Below are 21,594 nucleotides of genomic sequence, written 5' to 3'. Positions count from 1 at the left end.
TAGCCATATCTTTGGTATACCTTTATTTGTCTTATTGGATACCTGTGCTCTCCAATTACGCTTTGCCGTTTCTCTTTTTGTTTTCTATTTTTTAATGTCTGCAATTTTTTTTCTAGAAGGAAAGATGCTAATTTGAAATAATTATAGATTCTTTTTTCCAGAGAACATGCTGTGTTTTGTATTCATTATCTCTGTATCTCTTCCACGGTTTTGACTTTGTAAATGAAACATTGGAAAACAGAGGACAAAAGAGTTTAATTTTCTGAGCTCACAGAAACATGGTGGGATGGACACTATATATGTCTTAGTTCCTACAAGTGACAAAATAGGCTAGTGTTGAAAGGGAGTCAAACTCAGACAGACAGAAGAAAATTAACAGTGTTATGCAAATAGAAGTTACAAGGAAGCATATTACAATGATTTGGGTTATTCAACTAGTCTAATAGATATTGAATGCCCGCTGTTTCAAATGAATTACAATAAGAATTATAGCATCTCTGACCTTCGGGAGCTCAGAATTTAGTTATTTGTACTCTTTATCATTTTAATAATGTTGTCGTGAATACTTTAGGATTACCAGAAATTAGGACAAGGGTGTTTTATATTCATAATAGAGACAACTACCTCTCTGCATTCTGTCAGATTAATCAATAGGTATATTCTTCAGTGCATTTCTTTATAAAAATGTCAGGTGAATGAGTTATAGAACATGGAGTGCCCAAAATAATTCCTCATGAATAACACCTTAAAAATGAAGAAATAGCAAATATATTAGATAGTGGATGACAGAGTGTTACTCTTATTTTTATCCTTTTCTTGATACTCATTTACTTTTATTTTTCCTGTGTTTTAAAAGAAATTTTTTAAGAACTAAGACATTTATGTTAATAAATGAATATGGCATGATATGGGATAAAAAGTGAAAGCTCTTCTCCTTATCTCTTTGATTCCTTATTCTAAAACCTGTAGGTAACAAACTTAATATGTCATGTATATCTTTGCCCAAAAGGTCTAAATGTATTTAAATAATATGCACAAACATAGGTATGTGTGCCTGTCCGCAATTTTACTTATCCGTATACCTTGAGTACAGATGCATGGTATTTCCCACACAGAGTGATATTCAGCAAACAGAACAAGGTCCAGACCTATTGGGATAGATGTCTTGGCTTTTCTCTTCTCTGCTGTGGTTAACCAGATGGTCTCAGGGGAGGGAAGACGTTTGGGAGTCTTGGGCCACAGCAATTCACCAGCAAGTACAGAAGTATTTCAGTATGTTAACCACAATTTTTCCACAGCTATTACTAAAAAGCAACTTTCAGCCCTACTTTCACTCATTTGATGGCTTGTGGTTTTTCCCTAATGGCGCATAAGTGTGCCGGCCTTCTAGTAAAAATATCAAAAGACCTCAGACCATTTCAAAGGACCTGCATCAAAGCCACGTGTATTGCCCCTTCTGCACCAACATTTCATATTTCTAAATTCAGTCTCTTAGAGTTCACCATAAGTACTGTTTACATCTTCATTAAATTCTTATGCCAAAACTATGAAAGTGATAAAGCTTGTTTCTAGAACATCTCTTTCAGGATTTCCTTTGTGGCCCAGCGGACCCCTTAGTGACATCGTTTACTGGGTCTGCCCTCCCATTGTACCCTTCCAGTGGCTATGCTCCACCAGAAATTAGCACTGTTAAGCTCCCCTACATCTCAGAGCATAATTGTATCATGTTGCTTTGTTACTAGTATATTTTTACACCTCATTATTGCAATATATTACCATCCCACGGATGATGGGACTGTAAGTTAAATTAGTTTGTATGTATCTTCCCACCCAAAATATTGCAGATAAATGTTAATATTTGCACTAATTTTTTGACTTTCATACTGCATTGGCAAAGCCACACATATGCACTATCACAATACACCCAGCTATTTTTTTATTTTCAAATTTTATATTGATTCAAAATGCAGGGCCACATTTCCTGCTGTTGTCGCTCTGATGCCTTTCTCTATCCCTCTCCTTTATTTTTACACACTTATCTATTGTACAGAAGGTGCAGGTATCCTTCATTTAATATGTTCCAATTTCTATCAGTTGTCAGTTCTACTAGAATTTCTTCTCCATTATCTTCTATTTGGGGATTTAGAGGGAGTGACATTTATTATTTACCACCAAGTCCTTCCCCAGGCACTTTGCACACATTATCTCATTTAGTCCAAATTCCCTCTCAGTTTTACACTTACTATTGACCCTAGTTTGCAGGTAAGGAAGCTAAGAGTTAGAAAAGCAAAATTAATCTGCCCAAGGTCCCATAACTGCTAAAAACCACAATTTGAATACAGGACTGAGCCTCCAGAGTTCTGTGTTGGTTTTGCCGCATCACACTAACTCCAAGTGGCCCTTTGCAGAGGACTAGGTAATATAAGTAAGCATATCTTCTAAACTCTCAAGCACTATTGTTCACACATGGAATTTCTTACTCATACTTTATACTCTTTAGTGCAGTAAGATGAGTAAATTAGTATGTGATGAATGCTGTAGGTGATCATAATTGTAATGGAACTTTAAAAATTGGGTGAAATGATGTCAATGAATTGTTAGAGAGTTAAAATCCAATCTTGACCTATTTCTTTCCAAGGCATACCTGTCAAAATGAAACATCCTATCTTTGCAAAAGTTATTAAATATGAACACATAACAGTAAAATCATCTCAGAGAACATAAAGGGTTATGGAATAAAATCTGAAATAATATCCATTGTAGCATTAAGCCTTACATTTGATATAAAATCATGAGAATGCTTTGGGATCCAAAGTTACACATTGCCATTGTCCCTCTTACCCAGGTGTTCCAGATTGCGTATGTGATTGTGAAAGCAGCTAACTCTCCTCGGCCTGGAAACTGGATCCTGGAACGCTCACTGGATGATGTTGAATACAAGCCCTGGCAGTATCACGCTGTGACTGACACTGAGTGCCTAACCCTCTACAATATTTACCCCCGCACTGGACCACCATCATATGCCAAAGACGATGAGGTCATCTGCACCTCATTTTATTCCAAGATACACCCTTTAGAGAATGGAGAGGTAAGATGAAAAAACTCACCTTAAGTACATTCAAGATGGATGAGTAGGCTTGTCAGAAAGATGTGGGTATATCTGTAATTGATGTCCGGGAGATTTTAAAATAGGATTTCACAGAAGAACATTTAAATGAGTTATTAAATAAAAAAGAAAAACTCAAGGTGATTAGAATTTTTACTGCCTTCATCTAGTATGTCTTCCATCTCCAATAAAGACTGTAGAAGAGGAATTGGGTTTAAGTTGTGAAATCAAGGATTAATTTCACATATAAAGAGATTTTTCTGACCAGGAGGATGGCTAATGATTAGAGAAGTATTGAGACCCTAAAGGAAGTCTTAGTTCTGTGTGTATTCTGGTCCGAAAGTGGGGACAAAAGGGTGAATTTGGAAAGAAACAAAATTCCCACCAAGGACCTAAATAAAAGGGAATTCGATTTTTTGCTTTCACCACATACAGGGCATCTTTACTTTGGTCAGGCCGTGCGCCAGACCCTAACCAGCAGACCACCAGGGATAGGCTGTGCTCATTACAGATTGAACAGATGCTTTATTCCAAAGTGTTCTACTTCTTGGTAGCATCTTTCATCCTGGGGCTAAGACTTCCAGATTCATTCATGGCTTTACGACAAGATCGAAACCACGGTTTTCCCTGTTAACAGCTGCTTTATTTCGAGCCACTCTGTGCTGCAGTTTTGCCTCCTATAAGTGAGAAACAATAATATTAGTTCTTACTCCATATAATTTGTCAGAAGAATAAATGGATTATTATATTTAAAGCATTAGAGCAGGGCTGACATATACACCAAGAGGTCTGTAAGCATTAACAATTTGGGTTGTTGTTGCTGAAATGATAATAACTATGGTGTAGTTATTATTATTATTATTAATCTCCTTTCAAATACCCAAACCTTAGCTAAGTGACTCTTTTGGACTGCCTGATTATACTTCCTGAACCCCTGTCCCTCAGTCTATGTGACCTGGCTCCTTTTGTCCTATCTGCTTATGTATAGCTCTATTTATATTCATATCTGATATTCTCTTCTCAACAACCTATATACCTGAAGCTAGCCTCATTTTTACATCCACATTTTTAGAAAGCCCATACTCATATTCCATCATGCCCAGCTCAGCCAATTCAAGGTTATCTCCTTAAACACTTCTGGGAGAAATTTAGATTTTTGACATAAACCTATCACACTGTCTTTTGACACTATTATTCTATGAATGTATATCAGTGCATCACTGTATTTCAAATTGCATGTTCAAAAATACCACTTTTGGAGAAAAAGATTCCAAATGGTGCTCTCAGCAGAGATCTCAATCTGCCAAATGACAGGGAGTCAAATGCAGTGCATCGAACAGCTGTTCGGCCCGCAGTGCCGGGAGACACCGAACCCCGGCCAGATTGGCCCGAGGATAAGCAAGGAGGGATGGAGCGCAGACAGAATATATCTGAGTTGAATTTTTATTACTTTCCCTCTGGATCTAGTGTTTACTAGGGGCCAATAATTATATGATTTTTATAAAGCTTTCCTTTACCTTAAAGAGGTCCAATTCAGAAGTTGGTTGAATAATGTAAAGTAATATAAGATAGACATGTAACATACAAGTTACATACATATCCCCAATATCCCCAAATCATTGCTCCTATGTGGATGGTGGTTCTCCATCCTTTTAGACCAAAGCAGCCTGTCAACATGGAAAAAGCAGACATGTTGTCTGTTTATTTAACCAGCTATATTGTTTTCACTCTTTCACATTCACCAAAAACATTCATTAACAGTGACTCTTAAGAATAACTTATTCACCTTTTCTTGCGACGTTTTTACATCTATTTTTTTCTCAATGGAAGGTAAACGAGGTTATAAACAGAAAGTAACTGAAAATATTTGAAGTAGAATGATAGTATTTAGAAGTGAGAATTAAATTCTGACCTCTCCTGGGCTATCTGCCTCATTCTACATGACTGACACTGTAAAACATGTTATTTTGTAACATAAGTGGGTCCAGCGAAGGTACGTGGTTCTTGCCCAGATACCCAATGAGCTGGTAACAACACTGAGCTGAGTGCCTGGTTCCTTTGACTCCCAAGTCCATGTTTCTTTCATACTTTTGTGAAGATTGGAAGTTGATTGTAAATAGTTGGTAATTGCTAAACTCAAAACTATTTTAGAGGAAATATAGAGATGCTGACTCTAGTGTAAGTAGAAATAGTCCTAATTCTGAGATACCATGATAGAGAAGAATGTCCCTAAAATTAGAAGACTGGGGTCTGGCCCTGGCTCTAACCTGCACAATCTTGTACAAGTTACCTAATCTCTCTGAGACTGAATTCTTTTAATACATGAATTACATATATATATATATGTATTAAATGTATTATATATATATATATCCTATGTTATAGTTCCTTCTAAAGTAATATAACTTTTGATATCATCTAAAATGTAATATGTGGGATGCTTCTACAATTTTTGGAAGCCCATCTCCAATATTTCCCAGGCAAATGGCTATGAAATTAATCTTACTATCATTAACCTTTAGCTTTAAAATAATGTACTTTTGGATACCACTTGAAATGTAATTGTTACATGTTATGTTCAAAACCTTCCGTAGAAAACAGCCATGTAAGAGAAACACATAAACCAGTAAATGCAAAGTGACAGTATACATGCTTCAACAGAAGTATATACAGAGATGAGTAAATCTGCCGTGTGAGCTAAAAGAGCAACCTTTAGTAGATGACTTCTCAGAACACAAGGAAACCAGAAACAATTCATAGTATCTCTAAAGCATCAAGGCCAATATGACAATTCATCTTCAGTGTTCGATGAGTTAAACTAAGCACGTAACAGAATTCACCTACATTATTGAAGGAACTTTTTCATTTTTAACAGTTCTATTATATTTTTTCATTACCACTTATCCCCCATACCCTCTGCCACTTCCATCCACCCCCTTCCCCTGCCCTCACCACACTGTTGTCCATGAGTTCTTTCTCTTATTGGGTATAAAAGTATAGGTTCACAGTTATTTTTTTTTCATTTTTATTGTTGACATTATTGCAGATGGCTCCATTCCCCAGCCCTTCACCCCTCTTCCCAGCCTCCACTCCCCCTTCCACCTGGCCATCTCTATACTGTTGTCTGTGCCTATGGGTGATACTGTGTGTTCTTTGGCTGATCCCTTCACCTTTCATCTAGTCCCTCCCTCCACCTTCCCCTTTGATAGCTGTCAGTCTGTTCCATGTCTCCGTGCCTCTGTTTTTATTTTGTTCATTAGTTTATTTTGTTCGTTTGATTCCCCATATAATTGACATCATATGATATTGTCTTTCTCTGACTGGCTTATTTCACTTAGCATAATAATGTCCAGGTTCATCTATGCTGTCGCAAAAGGTAAAGGTTCTTTCTTTTCTATGGCCATGTAGTATTCCACTGTGTAAATGTATCACAGCTTTTTTATCTGCTCCTCTATTGATGGGTACTTGGGCTGTTTGTAAATAATGCTGCTGTGAACATAGAGGCACATTTATTCTTTCAAATTGGTGTTCTGAGATTCTTAGGTTATATTCCATGAAGTGGGATCACTGGGTCAAAAAACGGTTCCTCTTTTAACTTTTCTGAGGGAACTCCATACTCTTTTCCAAGGGGCTGCACCAGTCTGCATTCCCACCAACAGTGCATCTGGGTTCCCTTTTCTCTGCATCCTCATCAGCACTTGTTTGTTGATTTATTAATGGTTGCCATTCTGGAAGGTGTGAAGTGATATCTCACTGTGGTTTTAATTCACATTTCTCCGAATTTTAGTGACTTGAGCATTCTTTCATATGTCTTTTGGCCATCCATATGCCCTCTTTAGAGAAGTATCTATTCGGGTCTTTTGCCCATTTTTAAATTGGATTGTTTGTCTTCCTGGTGGTGAGTTGTATAAGTTCCTCATATATCTTGGACATTAACCCCTTATCAGATGTAAAGTGATATTGGGAACATTGGACAGATACATGCAAAAAATGAAATTCGATCACTAACTTATACCATACACAAGAATAAACTCAAAATGAAGTTTTTTTAGTTCAATGAAGAAAGAGACTAACATTTTTCTGTCAAAAACCATGATTGGCTTTGGTGAACTGAATCTCTGGGTTAGTTGAATAAATAAACTGTGAGCTTTAACTAAGTTATCTACAGTATGAAGAAGTGGCTACAAGAGGAAGATCGTGTTACTAATATTACCAAGGATGAGCTGTTTTGGTGACACTTCTTTCAGGGTCCTAGAATTAAAATTGTGATACATGCTTTTTCTGTTATATGAGAGTCTCACCTTTCTGTGACTGGGATTATTCTTTCTAATTTCTTTGGGTTGTCACTAGATTGCTAACTAAGTATTCATGGTTGCCATAGTAATTTTTGCTCATTTTCCTCATACAGAGACCTTTAAGTTATTTACATATGATTTCCTCTCCTTCTGACCACAGTCCCTCCTGTGGTCCTGGACTACCACTCAAATGGAATTTAGATTCAGCTTTGATTCTGCCTCTGAAACATGGCAGGCTTATATAAAATTCCCTGGAGAAACCATCATTAATTCTTAAATATACCTTTTTTGTCTTGTAAATTTTACATAGAGCTTTGGTATTGTTTTGATTTCCTATGTGACAGACTTTTTACATATACATACAGAACATTTTTCTTCTTCTTTTTGTCACCTCATATTACGGTGATCCTTAGAATTGCAAATACTGGGGAATGAAGAAATAAACATAACACATTATTAAGAAATATTCCTGAGATCCTTCTTTAATGTAATATTGCTAAGGGTATATAGCGTGATTGCATGTGTGAGTTTATGTGAAAATGTGGGAATGGAAATGATGAACTAGTCTTTCTCAATTACTCTTGGAGTTGCTCTTTTACAGAGAAGCAGCAGGGTATCACTAATTTGTATCCGTTTTGAATAGAGATTGATGGAAATAATTATCTGGGGTTTTAGATGCCCTTTCTCTAAAAATAATTCTTGCATTGACCAACATGAGGCCAGTTAGTGCCAGGAACAACAGCATGAAAGTCCCTCATTACAATGAGGTTTACATGGCATTTTTCAAACAACAAAATGCATCAACTCAAGTTGAAATGCACAGAGCACTGGATATATTTTGGAATATACACACATAAAATCCGTGATTCATTTAAACTATTTATATTTGAAAATACAGCTTTATAGCCCTAGCTGGTGTGTCTCAGTGGATTGAATGCCAGCCTGCAAAGCAAGGGGCCACTGGTTCGATTCCCAGTTAGGGCACGTGCCTGCATTGCAGGCCAGGTCCCCAGCAGGAGGCACGTAAGAGGCAACCACACATTGATATTTCTCCCCCTCTCTTTCTGCCTCCCTCCCCCTCTAAAAAAAATGAATAAAAACTTTCAAAAATACACCTTTATAATAAAATAAAGATCACATTAAGAAGATTCTATTCATTTCTGTTGATCAGTTTATAGACTGCCTCCAACAATGTTGTTCCTAGGAAGTATCAGTAAATCCTTATTAAATTAATACAGTATTGACAAAATATTGTGCAGGGCAGAGAAACCAAAGGAGAATGGAATCCTAAGGAGATAGCACTAATAGGTAAGACCTAGTTTTCTCAATGTTGTGGAATTGGATCTACCCAATCTGCTAAACTGGAGCAAAAGGGTAAGCTTCTGTTGAGCTGGGTAAGAAGTGCAAAGTGGTGTAAAAGGCACAGAGGTGCAGCGTGCTGTCTTGTAGGACACTGAAGTATGGTCTGCCACTGATTAACCATGGGGCTTGGACAGATGAGTAAGGTATCCAATACATGTCCAGGCCAGTTGACATGACTATAATGAAGATTAAATTAGGTCATTCATGGCAATGCGTCCTTGTAACCTATACAACATGATAGCAAATCCTCTAGTTCAATACCTAGCATTGGCATAAGCCCAGCCCTCAGCTGAGGATGACTGAACTGGCTTCATCAGAATTGAGATTGGGGCACAGGAAATGGCAGAGCCATGACATCATGCTTTGTGACGGCAACCCTAGAGGAGATGGGGGTGGATAAACAGGACTGAAAGAATAAGCAAAGCAAAAAAACCCAAGCTTGCTGAAGTCAAAAGGGCCAGAAGGAACAGATGAGAGTCTCAAGAGCTGAAACAGGTTAGCCCGGGGCCGGGAAATAGTAGCAATCATAGCTATCATTTCCCGCACACCTGTTTTATAGCAGGCGCTACTCCAAGAATTTACAAATATAAACACATATGTACTAATACATGTCTCATTCTACCCTTGAGAAAAAGGTTGTGCAGAGAGGTCAACTAACTTGCCCAGCGTTCCACAGCTGTGCTTGAATCCGGTGTGTCCTCTGAGCACCAGAAAGTTGCAAGGACAACAGCTTTCTGCTGTGCTTGGGCGTTTCTGGAAAATCCACTGGGCATTGCGAGCTCAGGCTGTGCTTGCCTCTGATCAGCTTGCCATTACATCTTTAATGTTTCAAGAAAAAATCATTTACATTTGCTTCTTTTTGGTGGGTAAATTATTTTTTCTATAATATAGATTTAAAAATTTTTACTTTCTCATTTTCTTAACATTTACTTTCATGTATTTTATCTTTCTAATGGTATTTAGTGTCTGGTTTTAAGAGTGTTACCTTTTCTACATTTATATTTATCATATTTTTTTCTTTCCAAAACCTTATTCTGGTAAGTGATTTATATTTCTTTCATATTGTCATATGTAGGTAGATAGATAGATGGATACAGGTATGGGTATACAGATGCAATTTTTGATTGTAGTATTACATGGGCTTCAATTACGTTATGCACTTGTCAGATTTTTTATCTTCAAACTTTTCTCAATCTGGTTTCACTTGTTAAATATTTTTTTCTTGTGATTTCATCTATTTTGTGGTAGCTATAGCTCAAGGCACTTTACATTAGTTTTTATCATTTTATTTTAGCTTACTTTATACATGTATGCTTTAGCCATTACCCTGTGTGTCTTGTATGTGATTGTTTTTATTTGGTGCTGTCACTTCACTGACATGAGATGTGACTGTAGTGACCACAACAAGAACAACTGCAATGAGAATAACCCCAAAGCAGAGAGGCCCTTGTCTCTTTTATCCCCCGGTTTAGACAACCAGTAGCTTTTTCAGCTGTTCTTTTAACAGCTTCTCCAAAACTTAGTTTCTTTTCAGTGTCGAATCCCAAAAAACTAACAGCAACAGAAGTCCACTGACCAATTCTTCTCAGGATTATAATATTAATTTATATGTATAACTTTAAACCACTCTTTTATTTTTAGTTTCTAAGCTCCAAAGACAAGTTACTCCTCTAAATTGTTACTCGGTTGAATACTGAACAAATACTTTAAGCACATAAGGAAGAGAGTACAAGTTTTAATCAGAGAAGAATACTCAAAACATATATGTGGTTTGATTTTAATAAAAATTACATGATAGGAGATCTACTAGAAACTATTTAGGCAGAGCTTTAGGAAAGTTTTTAAAATTTTAATCTGCATATAATATGGCACTAGCTATTGAATATAACTTCCTTCCAGGCACGATTATGGAATGAGTGTTCTAGTCTGTGGGTATTCCGGGGGCCGTAGGCCGTAGACTATGTCCCGTAGTAAGTAGGCTGGTGACAAATTAGCTAACATAAGCTTCCCCACCAGGAGCCTCTTAAGGAAATGATCTGTTGAATCTATGTGTGTGTCATAGTCAGTTTGAGCTGTTATAAAAATACCATGGACTGGCTTGAAGAGCAAACATTTTTTTCTCACAGTGCAGGAAATAGGAAAGTCAAGATCAAGGTGACAGTATGGTTGGGTCCTGTTTCCTCAATGGTAGAGAAGGCAGAAAGAGAAACTTTTCACCAACCCTAAAGAAGGTGAAGGGATTAGCCAAAGAACACATATGCATAACCTATAGACACAGGCAACAGTGTGGAGATGCCAGAGGGAAGGGGGTTTGGGGTCTGGCTGGATGGAGGCAGGCAGAGGGGGCAGAAATGAGGAAATCTATAATAGTGTCAGGAATAAAAAGAAAGAAAAAAGTGTCTCTTCTTATAAGGGCACTAATCCCATGATGAGGACCCCACCCGCGTGAATTTATTGCCCATCATAGGTCCCACATCCGAACACCATCACATTGGGATTAGGGTTTTAATAAATGAATTTCTGGGGACAAATGCATGCAGTCTGTCACAGTGGGTCACTCTTACAAGTAAACAACAGGACCCTGATTGTGCTGTGTAAGCACATTTAAAACTCCAGAACTTCTCGAGCATCATATACGTGGTTCAGTTTCTGACCGCAAGCTTTAATGCCCCACCAAAAGCCAGATGCTAATTTCCAAATACAGTAATCTTTTTCTGAAGCCTTTAAAATTGGCAATTATATTTTTGAAAATAGCTACCCATTTTATGTATGTTACAGGAGAGGTTATAGAAACTAGGTTTCAAATGACTTTTAAGAGATTTATTTCTCCAAACTTTAGATAATTGTATCAAATATTACATTTGGCAGAGATACAGTAATTTTAATTTTATCAAAAATAATTAAGGAAAAAAGCAGGTAATTATAATTTTTGTTCCATCAAAACTTTAAAAATTTGTGTTTTTAAATTTTTTCTCATGCTTATTTTTTCAAATTGCTACTACTATTATTATCTAAATAATTAAAATTCTATCTGAAGTAAATGAGATCATGTGTCTCATTGTCAGAAAAGATAGCATCGTATGCTCTTATTTCCTAATCTGTTTGTGTCTTGGATAGTTCTTCAATATTATGTCAATTTTGAGCTAAATAATTTCAGTTTTTATTTTTTAGGCTGGTTGATTTTTGTATGAAGATCACTATGTTCACATACTCCACTTTGGGTCAATACTAAAACCACTATTCTCTGAGGATACCTGCAAAAAATGATGCAGGATTTAATACAAGGAGTTTATAGCTTACACATCTAAAAATGCTTTTCTTCCATGTAAATATTGTAGGGACAGGAACAAAAGTATTGAGTTATACAGATAAAGATTCTCAAGAAATTTGGGTAAATGAAGTTCTACTTCTTATACTCACTGCAACTTGTTGTAGAGAAAGTCTACGCTCAAGGTCTGTGGTCTGGGAATTTTAAATTCAGTTTTGAGGCTATCGAATCTAAAGCATACTGAGATTTCAGAATTGTGAAGCAGAAATGGTATTTGTCATATATGGGAAGATGAAAAAAGAACTATAAACACAATGGATTTTATAGGAAACATTTGAGACTATTGCAACTCATCTGTGACTTTTAAAATCAAGTCTCAAATCCTGAGCAAACATCCCATGATGGAATGGCAAGCCATGCTAGATTTGATGTTGCCTTATGATTTTTCACCATTACCAAAGCAGAGACTAAGCCTTTCAGTTAAGATGCAAATCTAATGGAAATAAAGAGGATTAGTAAACTAACTTGTTATTGTTACCAGTGACATTGGCAATAACCATTTTGTGTATGATGCTTTATCAGTTACAAATCACTTGTCCTACATTCTTTTATCTGATCATCACCAAAATTTTGAAGATACTTGAAACCAAAACACTTATCAGTCTCATTTTACAGGCTGAGGCTAAATAACCTGTCTGTGGTCACATAATGGTAAATACTCAAAATGAATCTCTGGCCCATGTCCCATTCAAATCTTCTTAATGGCAAACCACATAACCACTTACCTTAGTAAACTGACCCCCTTAGGTCCAATCTGACATGCCCTAAATGTGTATTTACCATTGCTCACACGGTCTGTGTGACACTGGGGGCATAATTAAGTGCCACCCACCCTCTCTGCTCGGGAAATCCTGAGGGTGTCAGTTAACCAGTCTCACTCAGGAAAGATAATGTACTTAGTCCCTTATTGCAGGAGTATACTTGAACGTACAACAAAGGATCTCGAGGCTATTAAAATAAGCCTCTGCTCCTAAGGGAAACTCTTAAAACAGTAGAGCTATCATCAAAAGTCCTTGAGTCAAGTAACCCAGGAGTAGAATGGTTATGATTACACTTTATAAGGAAACTTAAAACAGTATCAGGAGCTGCTTTACTAGGTTACCTGCTATGAAATGAAAACTGAAGAAAACCTACTGCACACCATTCTAGCCTGAGTGTGTGTACTATTTTGCACTTTGGCAGACCACCTACAGCCAAATATTTTCGTTGGAAGTACGAAAATGAATGACTTTAGTGGATTCTGCTACCTGGGAATCACATAAGACATGTAATTTAAATCCTAATCATGGGTAGCAAAAATCCCATGATCCCCATTGGCAGAGGAGAATGGCAACCCTGGCAAGATTACAAGTTAGAAAATTACATTCCCCTTGTGTAAATTTGTTCTTTAGCTTCATTCAGTAATAAGAATTATTTATTTTCTTATTCAACAGATAAATGCCTCTTAAAGCTAAGCCTACTATTAGGTTGAGCTATGTGAAATTGCCAATATTTGACTCTTTTTAGTCAATAAAAATGCAGTTACCTAGGGTTTAGATTAATATATGCCAAAGCATGAATAGAAACACTTGTAGAAATGTAAGAAGTTCTAAACATAACCTCACACGTACACATTATTTTAGCAAAACTATTGAAGGGAAATCAAGTCCCTTCACTGAAACAATAATTTATTAGTATAATAATTTATACTAGTTATTTTTGTGAAGGTCTTTCTTTATGTATCAGTGATATGGTGAATGTTAAGCTAAAAAATAAGTCATACTGCATTTGTTTCCAATTTTCAGTGATGGAGAGAAAAACAAATAGCCCTTTCTTGTAAATAATTAGGCATTACACCTATGTGGAAGTTGAATGTATATTGGTTACAAGTAATGAGATTGGGAACTGTGTTGTTTTGGCCCAAGGAATGTAAAGTGTGTGTGTGTGTGTGTGTGTGTGTATGTGTGTGTAAATGTTACTATACAGACACATGCCAACACCTTATCTGTGCAGCATAATTGTGGGTAGATGTTAATTGTATCCGAAGTGACAGCAGCCACCTTCTTAGGAGCATTTCAAATATTTTTAAACCTGGCATCTCACTTACAGCAGTTATCCACTGATTAGTGGATTAGCGGATGATTAAAAATATTTCAGGAGGAATTACCTTATGGAAGTACTATTGGTGAAAGTTCTTTAAAATTATGTGAAGGAAAAAAGCCTCTTTGATTTTTTTTGAAGAAAAAATTACAGGAATGATTTCATTTTGCTTTTCTTCCTTATCTCTACATGTGCTCTTTTTATCAGCAGGTGAAAAACACTGTGCTCTTCCTTCTTACAATTTTTTGTGTTGCAACCATTTGTCTTATAACAAGATAAACTTTTGTGTTGAATTAGCTGCAGTAGAGCAACTCACACATTAATCACTACTAAGCAAATGCATTACCAAAAAGACAGGGCATAAGAAATACAGCTGGGATACAGTCTTAGTTCAACTACCAAATGATTTGATACTATGAGTATATTTTATTGGTTTATATAGCCAGTGAGTAGTCCTCAACCTTGGTTATATTTTCCCATTAACAAATACTGATCACCACATATGTGGCAAATATTGTCTTAGGTGTAGGAATAAAGGGCATCCTGTATTTTGGGGAAATAAGAGGTGAAATAAATTGGGGAAAATGTATTGAAGTTTTGGACAAGGTAATAAAGGCATACTTAGCATAAAAAAGTGTTGTTTGCAAAGAGAGACGTTGGGGGATGGGGGAGAGAGAGGTGGCAGTGTCTTGGGAACTGCATGGTCTGCCACATAGAAAATAAATGTGGGAGGGAATGATGGGTGATATGTTGTCTTCCTTGAAATTGCTTTGACTCACCATGATTACTTCAGCTCCTGAATATCTGAATAAATTGAGTAGGGAAGCTGTTTGTATTGAGTTGCAAAACAGTTTTAGAATGAGAAAATTCAATTTTAAGCTTACCGTTAGGAAAAAAAATTCCAAATACCAGCCTGGGAGAAACATGTCGCAGAATCAGATTTCAGGGGAGCAGAATTCTTTCCGTGTACACTAATTATACTTAAGTGCTGGTTAAAATAAAATAATAAGAATGTTTATCAGCATAAGGAAAGAAAGCATTGTTTTTGCTTTTGCTGACAAAATTTATCCTGTTTCGTAATGTTTTCCAATAAGAACTCACATAACATAGAGTTCCCTCTTTAGCAAGAGGGACCTATTGCCAAAGTTGCAATATTTTAGCCTCTTGTTTTTTCTAGTGTTTTAATCAGTCTTTCCATTGAGAAGTAAACTGTAGAGAGAAAAGCTGAAAGCAAAGCAACTTGTTTTGTCAGCACTTACACTGTGTTGTTGGAGGGCTATGATATGGCTTCTGCTGTACCGGTTCGTTTCATTAAACATTTGGTTATTGCTCATGAGGCTGAACTATTCGCATGGGCTAAGTTAAATGTAGATGAACGAGCATTCAAAAACACCTCTCTGTGACCACAGACACTGTTTAAACTTGGACAGAGAATTACAAATGATTTTCTCAGGAAGCCAAATTATTAGGACAGTAGCAAAATGTCCTCATTTGTGGGAACTGGTGTCCTGGCAACATAATGTGTTTATATCCACTTTCTTATCCAAAGAGCCCCTCTGCTAAAATTTCCAAGGCGCACTGGTGTCTTAGAGGCACTCTGAGGGGTGGGGGGAGTTTAGGATGCAAGTCACGCCCAGCCCTGCCCTGCCCCGACTAAGGCCCTGCCTTAGGACTGAGAGAAGAGGTGGCTCAGGGCATTTTATCCCTATCCCTGGAAAAATAGAACAAGTGGTGTCCAACTTCCCTTTCTGAAAATAGCACAGGTGATTTTTTGGCCAAATAGACTTTTATCAAAAGAGGAAACAAAGGCAGAATGTGAAGGGTAGCTGATGTCAGTGCTTCCAATGACACTAAAATTTGTTTTAAAATAATAAAGAGAATCTTCAGGCAGATTAGACTTCAAAATTGGAAGCAGATCAAATAACTATGAATAAGGTACTCACATGTATTTTATATTTACCTAAAATAGATATAAAGCAGGGACCTGTGGAGCATAAGGGAAATTCAAGTCAAGGTGGAAAGACAGAAAATAGGTCAAGAGCAATCAATAAAATATATGCCAAACCAAACAAGACTTTGATATTCTGCTCTGGAATGAGGATTTGGGGTTATTTTGAAAAATAACGTCACCATGACTCTGTCCAGAACTCACAGCTGCAGAAGAAGTAAACAAGCCATCCTGTTAGAAGAATGCAAGGTTAAAGAACAACCAAAGACTCAAAACTTAATGAAATTTTTGTTAGTTTCCAGTAATATGATGGTAGCTCATACAATTTCCTAGAGGAAAATTACAAAAGGACATTTCTAGAGATAGAAATATGAATACTATTTGCTTGTTTGTTTTTAAATGAGATAATAAGAATGAAGATTAGGTGAAAGAAGTTTTCTGTATTTGCTTTTAAATTTTTCTCTATATTTTAACATAAAATCTTTCCCCACTGTCTTTTCATACAATATCATGTAGTTGAAAGACACTCCTATGTGCTGGGCATGGCTAAAGCTATTGAATTCCATGAGGGAGAGGACCATGAGTTACCATTTTGTGCATCCCCCACTCTTTGGTGTTCATCATATAAACACATGTGTAAGGCCTTCTATGCCAGTAGCCAAATCAGATCACTCATGCCTGAGACTTATCTAGTTTTGCTATCCTGGTCAGTGAACCAACTAGCTTTTAAATTTGTGACAGGAAGGTGACACCTTAGAAATTGGTAGCGTTTGCACATGTCATTTATTTATGTGCTAGAGCTATCCCACCCTCCCAGGAAAATCAAGGACAAAAAGGTCATCAATTATTCTGGGTTCAAATTTAAACATTCGCATAAGAATATTAACAGGCAAAATATATTATTATTATTTTGTGTATCTCATCTTTTGGGGTACCTAAGATATCCATACTTTTTCAGTCCAAAAATAACGTATAAACAAATTGCTATCGAGGTCCCAAAATATTATCCTTTGGACAGTGCATTACTTGATTTTGCAGCTCTATTTCATTATTGAAGACAGTACTTTCTAAAAAGCTGGGAAATAGCTAGTCTTCTATAACTTAGCTCCAAACTAAATTGGTGTCTCCTCTTTGATTTCTGTTTTGAAATTAATTTCCAGTTTGGTTTTCTTTTGCCTCTGGTGCTCTGGATGATCATTTTGTAGCATCTGGGTAATTTTATGTTAACATCTGGAATTGAGGTTTTTTAAAAAAACATTGATGCATATAGAATACTTCTGTAGGACATGTATTTTTCGCAGCTGCTGTTTATTCATTTCAGAGAGACATGTCTAAATGAGTGTAACAGCCTCTAAAATTCCTGAGGAAACACGAAGCATATTTAATACAAAGTCCTGTCAGTCTATTTTCTTTCCTACAAGCTTTCCCCATGTTAGTAGTTGAGATCTGTCTAGAAGGGAGCATTTTGAATGGTAACAGGTGGTGTCATTGAGCACATGGGCCTTTGAAATCAGGCTTGTTTTGGAATCTTGGTCTGGCAGTCAATAGTTGTGTAACCTTGGACAGCTCTTTGAAGTCCACTTCAAAATGGAGAGGTATAAATACATGTCTCTCAACACTGGTCATATCAAATGAGATGATTTATATAAAACACTTGACTTAAGGTGAGGACTCAATGGATGGCAGCCTTTATCATTTGTTTCTGTGCATTCAGAATACAACCAAGATTTTTTTCCTGACCCTGTAGGACTTTTCCATGTTCAATTAGCAGTTTGGCAATTTATGCAAAGTTTTTGGGAGTTGAGACAATATTGTCTTTGAACAACTTGCACTATGAGTGGAAGGAGAAGAGAGGTATCAAGCTGGCTAAAGACATTATAGAGGAGACCAGAGAATACTTCCTTTCTGGGTTTCTGTAGTACAGGCTATGCAATATACCTGCAGTGTAACTTGAATTTTTAAGCAGTGCTTTGGAATTCATACACTAGGTTAGTATCTACAAGTTCAAGCTCCTGGGGTGACAAGAATAAGTCCTAAATTTGTTATCACAGACAAAATGTTGTTCAAAATGTTTTGGAATTTCTTGGAGTTTATTGTTTTGATATTGTCGACTTACTTACCTGTCTTGACTCTACATGACTTTTGTTCATTCCCCCTCCAAAATTATTCACCTTCAAAGATGAAATTTTATAATACTGAGTCAGTCAAATGAATGTACTAAAGTTATGAACACTAGATCCTTGAATGCACTAAAGTTCTGAATGAACTAAAGTTCTAAAGTATTTCTAAAATCTAAAGTAGTTCTAAAAAAGAATTAAAGAAATTGGCACATTTACTGAGCATCTGGAATGAGTCAGTTATTATAGTTGAACTCTTAATTTAATTCAGAATTTCCAGACAATTGGGGCAAAAAAGGAAAATGTTATATTATGTAGTTTCCTTGTTTGACAAAGTAGAGCTTCCAAATTTTCAAGACAAATATTTTCTGGCAATGAATTCTTGAAAAAAAAATGTAATGCAGTCCTTACGTAAAGAGGTCAGATAGCAAAAAGTGAAAGATTTTCAAGCATAACTAATTACGTGGGACAATATTCCTTGTTTATTTCCTTCAGGTAGGAAAGCTAAGGATAGAAAATTGGAATTTTTACTCAATAATGATATATGTGTCTTTGAGGAGCTAAAATAATATGGTTCAGTCTCATCATTCTGTGACAGTTGACTTAACCCAGGAAGGAGCCCTGGGGATGAATGTGTTCTGTGCCCATCTTGATGTCACTCTCAAATGTCAAATGCATAGGCAAATCCTCAGGTTCCAATTACTTGGCAGGAACTTAAGCATCAATATTCCTTGTTGCTAGGTAGCCATCTGCGTGATTAACATAGACTAAGTACTACTAACCAAATGGAGAGCTAACCTACTGCCACACAAGAGTGCATTGTCACGTAACATGTAGTGTGCTTTGTAGCTCTTAACACATCAAACTTTCTTAATAACCTCATGAAGTGGACACCATTATTGTTTCCATTTTACAAATGAGGAAACTGCTAGGCAATATTACCTAGCTAACAAATGACAGAGTCAGGATTCGAACTCAGGCTGATGTTATGTGCTTAGCCACAGTCATGAACTTATCCTCAATTTGCCCATGAATTTGGGTTATCATGTGGACTTTACAGAATGAATACTTTAAACTTTTTCATATAATATAGAAGGAACATAAAGAGATAAGGGGAACAACAACTAAAATTTGTTTGCCTTAACCACGAAAACATCATTGTGACTCCTTGCCAAGTATCTGTTTATGGAGAGAATTGCATTGTGATAGAAGATAGTAAGAAATGTGTCCTAGAGTAGTTGAATGAGTAGATCAACCTAGTCCATGGCATTAGGCTGGAAAAGAGTGCTCACCTTACAGACATGGTCTTGTGGAGAGTGCACTGGACTTGAAGTAAAAAACAAAAATAGAATTCCATCCCTGTTCTACCATTCTTAGTCTCCGTAGCCTCTTAGTGTTTCCTTTTTCTGGGGCCTTTGGTGGACGTTCTTAAACCCCAATTTTCTTAATAAATTGGTTTAAGGTTTCTGTTTTCTCTACCCTCCAGGTTTATTGTGGTACCAAATAAAATACTGCATGTGTGTACACTTGTGGTTTCTAAAGCAGTCTACAAATATCCAGTGTCCACATATTCTTGCTGTAGGTGAGAAACATGCATCTGATTAATGTACAAGCTGTTCCAATTTATTTTGGTGCATTTTTTTAAAATCATAGTAACTTATTGAAATATACAAAAATTCATCCTCTCTCTTTCTCTAAATCTTATGAATGGCTCAAAAATTGTGGTACATATATACAATGGAATTCTATGTAGCAGAGAGAAAGAAGGAACTACTACCCTTTGCAACAACATGGATGGAACTGGAAAGCATGATGCTGAGTGAAATAAGCCAGGGGTTGAAAGACAAATACCATATGATCTCACCTTTAACAGGAAACTAAACAACAAAACAGACAAGCAAGCAAAATAAAAACAAAGACATTGAAATAGAGAACAGGGGGTCAGCGACCAGAGGGCAGAGGGGAGGGAATTTAAGGGGAAAAATGGGAGGGATTTTAAAGGAACAAGTATAAAGGACACAGGGACAATAACTAAGGGGGTTGGAAATGGGACGAGGTGGGGTGCATGGGGGAGGGGTGGGCTGGGATGGGAGAAATGAACAGAAAACTGTACTTGAAAAATAACTAAATAAAAATTTTTAAAAAAGAATAAATTCCAAAAAAAAAAAAGAATCTCTATGTAAGACAGGTACCATTGACACAATAAGGTAAGGCTGAAAATTGAGTTTTTAAAAAGATTTTACTTATTTATTTTTTAGAGAGAGGGGAAGGGAAAGAGAAAGACAGGGAGAGAAACATCAATGTCTTGTTGCCTCTCACATGCCTCCCAGTGGAGAGCTTGCCGGGAACCCGGGCATGTGCCCTGACTGGAGATCGAACCAGCTACCCTTTGGTTCACAGGCCCATGCTCTCAATCCACTGAGCTATATCAGCCAAGGCTGAAAATTGAATTTTAAATGTTTTGGGATCTCTAAATACAATTAGTAGAAATCCATAATGTAACCATTTATTTTTTTTAATAATCTATCATTGCAAAACAAAAGTCAAATTAAGTAAAAGCAAATAAGCTTTGCTCTGTGGAACATTGTCTAGCAGACAAAGTGGACTGGACTGGTCCATGACTGGACTAATAAACATGTAATTTTGGACTCCCAGAATTTTACGAAGATCACACTGATTTAAAAATAAATAATTATTTGGTAAATAAAAATATTACAGGATATCAGAATCAAAAATCCAGAAAAGTGAAATAGTTTTAGTGTTTACTTAAATATACTATGATTAGTCCACCATAAAATACCTGGATTTTAGATGTGATTTTTATGGCCTTAGTAGTCAGACCTTTCTTTCTCAGATGACTTCATTTTTTTCTCCAGTGCAGTTTCGTTCCAAGGCTTATTTATCTACTGTTAAGTGATTTTTCTAAGGCCTTTCAGCATGTCTCTTACAAGAGTTGAGGAATCTTTAAGGAAATTAGTATCCTCAAGAGTCTTCACAGTTTTTATCTATAGCATTTGCTGTGATTTTGAACAAAGGCAAAATACACAGGAAAAATGTAGAAGTGAGCACTCTAGAAGAATCCAAATGTACCTAATGTGTTCTGCTACTTCCTTATCGCCTTTAACAAATAGTAGCTTTTGAACTGCAAGGGTATTTTAAGCCACATGAATCAGTATGGCCCTTCAGGAGGATTTTTCAAGGAGACTTTCCAAATGTTGAAATGATTAACAATATCTGAAGTGAAACTGCACAGACTGGGTAGTGGTGGTAATAGCTGATGGGAACTCGTGTTAGCCTAGAGGCCCCTGTTGAGTGCAAGACAGAGACCTCCTTCCCCATTGTCCTGCACCCATGGTGGG

The 21,594-nt window shown here is 36.6% G+C and overlaps 1 protein-coding gene across 5 annotated transcripts in view; it reads left to right on the top strand.

The window, feature by feature from the left end:
- Positions 1 to 21,594, top strand: part of LAMA2 (laminin subunit alpha 2) — a 511,376-nt gene that overhangs the window by 154,482 nt on the left and 335,300 nt on the right. For all 5 annotated transcript variants that reach the window (XM_053664793.1, XM_053664792.1, XM_053664790.1 and 2 more), the window contains exon 4: positions 2,846 to 3,088. In XM_053664793.1, coding sequence (XP_053520768.1) covers positions 2,846 to 3,088 — 243 coding nt within the window. The remainder of the gene's footprint in view (positions 1 to 2,845; positions 3,089 to 21,594) is intronic.

This window comes from Artibeus jamaicensis, unplaced genomic scaffold, assembly GCF_021234435.1.
Source record: "Artibeus jamaicensis isolate MK-2021 breed Jamaican fruit bat unplaced genomic scaffold, CSHL_Jam_final contig_387, whole genome shotgun sequence".
In the NCBI taxonomy this organism is placed as follows: Eukaryota; Metazoa; Chordata; class Mammalia; order Chiroptera; family Phyllostomidae; genus Artibeus; species Artibeus jamaicensis.
Note: the sequence above shows the minus strand (reverse complement) of the source record. Positions and strands in the feature narration are given on the sequence as shown.